Genomic DNA, 8,693 nt, shown 5'->3' on the forward strand with positions numbered 1-8,693 from the left:
AAGGATAGATATTATTTAATAAATCTATTTTATAAGCACAAATATAAATTGATAAATAAATATGAAGTGAAATGTTTGTTCAATTTATGTCATAATTTTTCAAAGTGTAATTATTGATCTAGTAGTCAATATTTATGAATTATTAAACTATTAAATAAAAATAGTATAAGAATTTGTGGTTTAATTATTTTATACTGAAACATTTTGTGTGGATTATTATTTTTAGAATTTCTCCACGCGAGAAGTATTTAAGTAGGAAGAGGTAAGATTTCTTGAGCAGTGAGCTAATAAACTGAAATATTGCAAGTTTTATCTCCTCCCTTTCCTAATTTTGATGTTGGTAATTGTTGTGCCTCTTTTAAATTAAAATTTACAAGTTTATTATTTGAGCTTTATTCGCGATTATATATAACACGAAACATTTTCCCTCGTTCGAGACACCCGGTTAAAATGCCTTATTTATATTGACCAAATAAATTTATTTTCTTACGTGACTATCCTATTGTTCAGGACAATTTTTTTATTTCCTATTGATGGACATAAATTTCTATGTTCATCAAATTTATTTCAAAGTCTTGAATCGATTTATTTTCGGGGTCAATTTTTTAATTTCTATCAAGTTTTAAAATAATAATTTATCAATTCGTTAACCCTTCCAAAAATCAACTCATGAATCATAAATCGATTACTTATTCTACCTTTATTTTTTCAGATATATATATACTGGTCAACATGGGGTTTGACCTCCGATTTTATATATATATATATATATATATATATATATATATATATATATATATATATATGATTAAAGTTCTATGGAGTCCACCGTTTAATTGGAGTCCTCTGAGTCCGTCTATATTTTACAAATAAAATATTTTTTAAAACATTTTATATTGAAAAACATGTTTCACAAATATCATTATTTCAATAAAATTATACAAATCTCATACATTTACAAGTACAATATATTTGTTCTGCAACATGACCATTTATGTTTTACAAACTAAACGTATTTTGTTAAATAATATATTTTGTAATATTATACTTGTAAAATGTATACAATGTGCAAGATTTTCAAACAATCACTACTAGAAATAGTGCCTACAACATCACCCCTTTAACATCGGTTAGAAATGTCAACGATGTTAAAAGCAGTTTTAACATCGGTTCCTTTAAAACCGATGTTAAAGGTGTTGTAAGACATCAGTATCGAAACCAACCGATGTCTATAATCATTTTTTTTAAATAAAATAAAAAACGCCTGCTTCATTCTTTCCCCTTAAATACACCAAAAAATTCCCCGTTAACCAAATTTTTTATTTTCAGTTTCCCCCCATTAACCAAAACTGTTTCCCCCCTCTCTCTCTCAGCTCTCTCATTCTCTCATCTCTCTCTCATTCTCTCTTCTCTCTTCTCTCACACTGTCTTGTCTCTCTTCTCTCTTCTCTTTCATTTCTCACTATCTCTCTTCTCACTCACTCTCTTTAACCTAAAACCCCTAAAATTTATGTGAATTGATAAACTCGATTAATTCATAAATCGAGGTTGATTGGTGCTGAAGAGCCTTGAAGGAAGTCTGGACCACTCGATTAGTGTGTGAAAAGTATGTTTTTTAGAATTTAATTTTAAATTTTATGTTTTGATTTTAATCGAGTTTGTTTTTTCTATTATATGTTTTTTTGAGTTTGATTTTAGGTCTCTGGAGGTGGGTTTGGTTAACTTGACGTGGGTTTGCTCCATTAGGTAAGATTTCACACGCATTTGTATGTTTTTTTACTTTAATAAATGCATGTATTCCTCTTTGTTCTTATTTAATTTTAATAGACGCATGTGTATGTATCCTGTTTAGTTTATGTTGAGTATGTTCTTGTTCTTGTTATGTTTAGTTTATGTTGTTTATGTTGTGTTCCTCACTGTATGTTTTTGTTCTTGTTTATGTTCTTGTTTATGTTCTTGTTTAGTTTAGGTATGGAATTGTATATGTGTAAACATGTGTAGTTGTAATAATTAATTTATATGTTTAATTATGTGTGTTACAAGCATTCGTATTACAACATTGACGAGGACGATATGTATTATATTTTACTGTTATATATCTGATTTGGCATACATCATTTGACAAATTTTGTGTGACAAGAGTTCTTACTGGGTCTTCTGGAGTCAAAGATAGTGATTTATGTAACTCATCAAGTTGAGTTTCTACCTGTTGTATACCTCATCCCGGTTAGCTAGACTTCTTCTTTGTCTCCTTCATCATTATATGTGATGATATATTTTGAGATAATTCCATCTTTTTAGGTTATGAAAGATGGCCGGATCACATAATTCGGAAAATATGGCAAATTAATTGATTCAGGGAATGACTTTATTGAACTTGTGGGTGCACATAACACAGCTTTATGTGTACTCATCTGTTTAGACGCTGGGCCAGCTTCTAAACAAATTATCTTCAAGTGAAAGTGTAAGGTTACGAGTTTCCTTGTACGAATCAGTTGGCATCTTGATGTAAAATAGACCTACAATCAATGTTATGAGATGATTACACTACAAGAATAATGTCAATAGACATCACACATTAGACATCGGTTAACTTTGCCACTGATGTTAAAACAAGTATTGACATCACCCCGTGTTTTTGTGATGTCTTTGTTCTTTATAGACATCGGTTATAATTAAACCGATGTCTAAAATTCACCAAAAAAAATAAAATTCGCGCCCACCTTTTCTTTCCCCCGTTAGTGAAATTTTCATTCAGATTTTAGTTCTACATTCCCCCCAATCCCAAAATTCTCCCCCCTTCTACATTCCCCCAATCCCAAAATTCTCACCCTCTCCCATCTCTCTCTCCCATCCCTCTCTCTCCCCTTCTCTCTCTCATGAATTTGAATAGATATATAGGTGGTGAAATGGCGCTGGTTTCATCGAATTCAAAATATTCATCTTCACTTCCTTCTGGATCCAGAAAATCCAATTACTACCGCAAACAGAAATCTCTTGGTCTCTTATGCTCAAAGTAATCTCTCTCCCACCTCCCTTTTTATACACAACATCCTTAATTTAATTCTATATGCATATGTTTTTTTTTTAAATTTTATTATAGTTTCTTGATGATGTTGTTGCCCGTCTAGGTATTCTTCCTGATACCCCCTTTCTTTATTTTATTTCTCGATTTAATTTTTGTTAAATTAATTTAGAATAATTTTTTTGATTTTTTACTTTAATTGGAGAGGTCTTGTGTGTTGAATTGTGTAATTCTTGTTTATATGTGAATTGTAATGAATATCGTGTTGATTTTTTTTTGTAATTGGTTTAATTTTAGGTGTTGAGAAGCGAAGGTCTATGGTATTATTAATGTTCTTGAAAGCATTGGTGTAAGATATATAGTTCCTCGCCTTTTCTTCCATTTATATTATTTGGTTTAGGGGAATTTTCTGATTTTGATATTGATATGCAGCTTCTTACCAAGAAGACCAAAAATCGTTATTCATGGAAATGGTTTGGAATCATTCCAAAAACTCTACAGCTGCTTAAGGTGTTTACTTTATCCAACTTGTGCTTTTATAAAGAACTTGATTATTGAACTTGGTCGAATATCCTTTGATTGTATACTTATATGTAATAACGCGGTTTGTATTTTAGGCGGATGAAGTCTCCAACCCAACCAAAGAGCAACTGGTTGATGTAGTTCAGAGGCATTTCATGATGATGGTAATTTATACATTTTCTGTAATAATCTTTTTAAATTGCAAACTTGTTAACTGTCATTATATAAATAATATAAATATTGTCCCAAAACTCTCCTCATGTTTAAGAGTGTTGAGATTTAGACCAGTCATAAAATTGTTCCGGCAACTGATATATAGTGTATGCTTGATTTTTCTAACCAAATAATAACTTGTTAGTTACTGCTACTCTTAGTATATTAGTTTTGGCTTTCTGCCTTTTAAAGTTCTAGTAATATACTACATATATGTATTGACTTTAAACAATTTATATGTTGTTGGTGAAGCAATAGGACGAGTTGCAACACTACACCAGAAACTGAATCAGACAACACCTATTACACAATGGTGGCCAATAAAACTGTTGTCTCAAAAAATCAGACAACGATTAATTGGTAGTTGACCAAAAAGCCTTGTATCATTCTGTTTCACACAATGGTGATTTAACTTATTCGAAATTGTTGTCTAAATGGTGCCTCTGTGCTCCAATGAGACAATGGTTGTATTTATCCTCATTGTGTGACATCTATTGGTACAAGTGTTGTTTAGGTCACAATAAACCGGTGTGCTTTCTATGGTTTTACACAATGGGTTTTAAGGACTGTTGTGCAACTTAGACAACGGTTTTCCGGTACCAATGTGTTATTTATTTGAGACAATAGTGCAGAAAAACCAATGTTAGAAACAAAGCATAACAGACAATAGTTTATCACCCCTGTTGAGTAAAAGAGTTTCAGACAATGATGTCTTACTCGTTGTCTGAATCACCTGCATTAGAAAATATGTTACAACAACTTTTATGAAAAACCGTTGTCTAATTTTCAGAGGGTTTTAAAAAAATTTCCTAAAACATAAATCTTTAGACAAAAAGCAAACCAAATGCTTTAAGAACATTGTCAAATAAATGCTTCCAACAAGTTGTCAAACCAGATGTACAAAAAACTTCTCAACCTAACTGAAAGGTACAAATTACATATAACAATTCTTGGATAAAAATCAAACCAAATCCTTCAGGAACAATGCCAAAACAAATCTTACAATAAACTGTCCAACCAAATTTGATTTAGTACAAATTATAAGCAAAGGGGATAACATAGGCACTTATAGGCAACATCTGATCAGTTGATATAATTATGGAAGTTGAATCATCTCTTCTTCCTCCTGTATGTAACTGCTATCTTCTTCCTCGACTTCATCAACAGTTGGGAACATGGTGACATCTACCTCATTTTCAAGTTCAATTTCTACGAATCCCTCATTTTCATCGTCACTTTGATCATCGAACTTGTTTGGTAATTTTAATACAACTGACCAGAATTTTTCAAGAGGGTCGTCAATGTAACAAACTTGCTTGACATGTTTACCTAACACAAAAGGGTCATTCTGAAAACCTAACTTGTGTAAATTAACAACTGTATATCCTAAATCATCTATCTTAACCCCTTTGTTCATATCTACCCAATTACACCGAAAGATAGGGACTCAAAAATGGTTATAGTCCAACTCCCAAATACTTGTGATTACTCCATAAAATATATGTGAAATATGCTTAATGTTCTTATCCTTATCCTGCAGGAGCATTGTATCAGCATGAACACAAACACCGCTGCATTGAACTTGTCGCGTATCATCACGATCTTTTGTGCTGTAGGTAACACCATTGACTTTGTAGCCACTGAATGTAGGGACATACTTGTTAGGCCCTTCTGCAAGCCACATTACCTCCTTAGATACCATACTTTTCACATCAAGCAATTCTAACGAAATATGTCCAAAAAATAAAATACTAAAGCAATTAGACATTTACTTGATTTCTTTAAATTAGAAAAAAATTATTGTCTAGCTATTACCTTCTTTTGAAACCAATTAGGGAATGTTTCATTTTGCTTGTTCATAAGCCATTCTTCATCATTTTCATGTAATGGATATCTTGCCACCAAGAAGGCCATATGTTCACTGTGAGTAAATCAATTTCAGCTTTTGTCGAAAAAATTCATAAAATCATGGAACAAAAAATAGATGTATTTATTACTGAAAAATCAGAAATCTAAATAAAGAAACTTACTTGAAATATGGGGTCAATTCATTACTGTTTTGAAGAAGACACAGATGTGCTTGGTGCAAATCCTTGATGCTCGGCTTTATCATTGTTGCACCAGATAAGGGTCTGTATTTCTCCTTGTTCTTATCCCTTCCCGGTAACCCAACTGTTGGTTCTTCAAAATTAACTAAACACTCAACCGCCTCTTCTGTAATATAGGCCTCAGCGATGCAACCTTCCGGATGAGCCCTGTTTCGAACATATCCCTTGAACGTCTTCATATATATCTCGAAATGATACATCCAACGTAGGAAGATAGGACCACAAAGCTCAACTTCTCTTACAAGATGAACTGAGAGATGGATCATTACATCAAACAAGGAAGGGGGGAAGTGCTTTTCTAGCTGGCATAAGGTCTCCACCAATTGAGACTGCATTTTTTCTAATTTATCGACCTCAATGACTTTACTACAAATTGCCTTGAAAAAAAGGCAAAACCTGATAATAGTGCACCTGACCTGTTTTTGAAGTACTGACCGATGTGCGATGGGGAGCAAGTGATGCACCATTATGTGACAGTCGTGAGATTTCATTCCAACAAGTCGCAGAGTGTCCATTGATACTATACCCTTAAGGTTCGAACAAAAACCATCAGGTAACTTCATGCCAATCAAGGACGAGCAGACAATCTTTTTTCTTTATGCAATAAGTTCCAAGATGCCATCGATAACTTCTCTTTTTTTACAGAATTTTTTGGACTTAGCTCCATTCTTATTCCCATTTCAGCCATATCAATACGAACAAATTCTCTATCTTTTGTCTTCCCGGGAATATTTAGCAATGTACCAGTTAAAGCCTCGCATATATTTTTTTCTATATGCATCACATCGAGGGTATGGCGAACTGGAAAAAACTTCCAGTACTCAAGCTGAAAAAATATAGACATCTTTTTTCAAATTGGTCGAGGTTCCCCTTTTTTCCACCGAGGTTGGTTTTGTGTCTTACCATAAACATGGTCCGCTAGTGGTAGTACCCTTTCTAACACCTCCTCTCCAGTTAAAGGAATAGGTTCTGATAACTTCTCCATGGTGTTATCAAAGGCTGATTTTTGCCTTCGATATGGATGGTTTCTGGGCAGCCATCTACGACGTCTCATAACCACCGTCTTTTTGTAAGTAGCCAACCTGGTAGCTTTTGTTTTATCAACATAAACTACACAAGCATTATATCCTTTAATGATGTTACCCGACAAGTTTCCTAAGGCTGGATAATCACTAATTGTCCATAATAAAATTCCTCTTAGTATGAAAGACTCTTTCTTAAATGCATCATAAACTTGTTTCCCATGCCACAATTTCTGTAAATCTTCTATAAGTGGTTGAAGGTATACATCAATATCATTTCCAGGCTGATTTGGTCCGGATATCAATAGACTTAGCATAATGTACTTTCTCTTCATACAAAGCCAATGTGGGAGGTTGTAAATTGAAAGCAACATAGGCCATGTTGAGTGATCACTTCCTGGTCCATGGAAAGGATTAAATCCATCGGAGGATAAAGCTAACCGAAGGTTCCTAGCCTCTGCAGCAAACTCAGGCCACCTTTGATCGACATCCTTCCATATCTTTGAGTCATCCGGATGTCTAATTTTACCATCATTTTGTCGCTCGGTTTTATGCCAAGTCATGTCCTTTGCAATCTGAGCTTTATTGAACAAATTTATCAATCTCGGTATCAATGGAAAGTACCATAGAACCTTAGCAGGGATCCCTTCCAATTCTTCTCCTTTCTTGTTTAACTTCCATCTAGATGCCCCACATATTCGGCAAATCGTCTCATCTTCATCCCTCTCACCGCGGTATAAGAGACAATCATTCGAACACACATGTATTTTTTCATAATCCATGCCTAAAGTACATAAAGTTTTCTTGGCTTCACCAAAAGATGAAGGCATACTGTTGCCTTCCAGAAGCATTGATGCAAGCAAAAGAAGGACATCGGAAAAGCATTTATCAGAAATACCATGTTTTGCTTTTAAATTATACAACTTGACTAAAGCTCTCATTTTTGTAAAACTCTCGCATCCAGGATAAAGTGGTTCATTTTCACCTTGAACATGATTCATAAAATCAGAAGAATCTAACAAAATATCCTCATCATCGACAATATCCTGCCCCATTCTCATGTTTGTAAGATCAACGGATGATTCTGAAGTTTCCTGTTCAGAAACTACATGACTCTGTACATAATTTGACTCTCCATGCCATATCCAACACGTATAGGTTTGATCAATACCATATTGATAAAGATGATCCTTAACAGTCTGAGCATTCCAAGATTTACTATGAGCGCATCTTAAGCATGGACAACTAATTTTATTTTCTTTAAACCCATTCAGAAATGCAAAATTTAACAATTCATCCACTCCAAGTTTAAATTCTTGTGTTCTTCTATCTGCTTTCAACCAAGATCTATCCATTTTTACTCAACCAAGTTTAAACCCATTATTTTGCTCAAATTCCACAAACATATATATTCCATAAAACTCGATATGGACCCTTATTAAAATTCTCCAAATAGATATGAACCCTAATTTCAAGTTCTCCAAATCGATATAAACACCAAATCCCCAAATTGATGTGAATTCAGCAGAAACTTACCTGAGTTCAGCAAAGTGAAGTTCCCCTGGATTACTTCAGACATCAAAGAACTGAGACAAATATATGGTTAAGAAATGGTGTATGAAGGAGACAGTAAAAGAGGCATAATAAAACATAGATACTTCAGACAGACAATGATCACGTATAATAATGCTAGTCAAACTACTTTATTGCTAGTCAAAATTATTTACACTTTCCCCCTCTTTCACCAGTGTTCCCACTTATATTTTTTTTGAAAAAAATAGAAATTTTCTTAAAGTAAAAGAA

General features: G+C 33.4%; 1 protein-coding gene across 1 annotated transcript; it reads right to left on the minus strand.

Annotated features, from left to right (window-relative positions):
- Positions 1 to 6,436: 6,436 nt before the first annotated feature.
- On the minus strand, positions 6,437 to 8,245 carry LOC141704461 (uncharacterized). Its single transcript, XM_074507713.1, has 2 exons — positions 6,800 to 8,245; positions 6,437 to 6,694 (listed from the first exon to the last, which is right to left on the minus strand). The coding sequence occupies exons 1-2, from the start codon at positions 8,243 to 8,245 to the stop codon at positions 6,437 to 6,439; spliced, it is 1,704 nt and encodes a 567-aa protein (XP_074363814.1).
- Positions 8,246 to 8,693: the final 448 nt, after the last annotated feature.

Source organism: Apium graveolens, unplaced genomic scaffold, assembly GCF_009905375.1.
Source record: "Apium graveolens cultivar Ventura unplaced genomic scaffold, ASM990537v1 ctg7873, whole genome shotgun sequence".
Taxonomy (NCBI): domain Eukaryota; kingdom Viridiplantae; phylum Streptophyta; class Magnoliopsida; order Apiales; family Apiaceae; genus Apium; species Apium graveolens.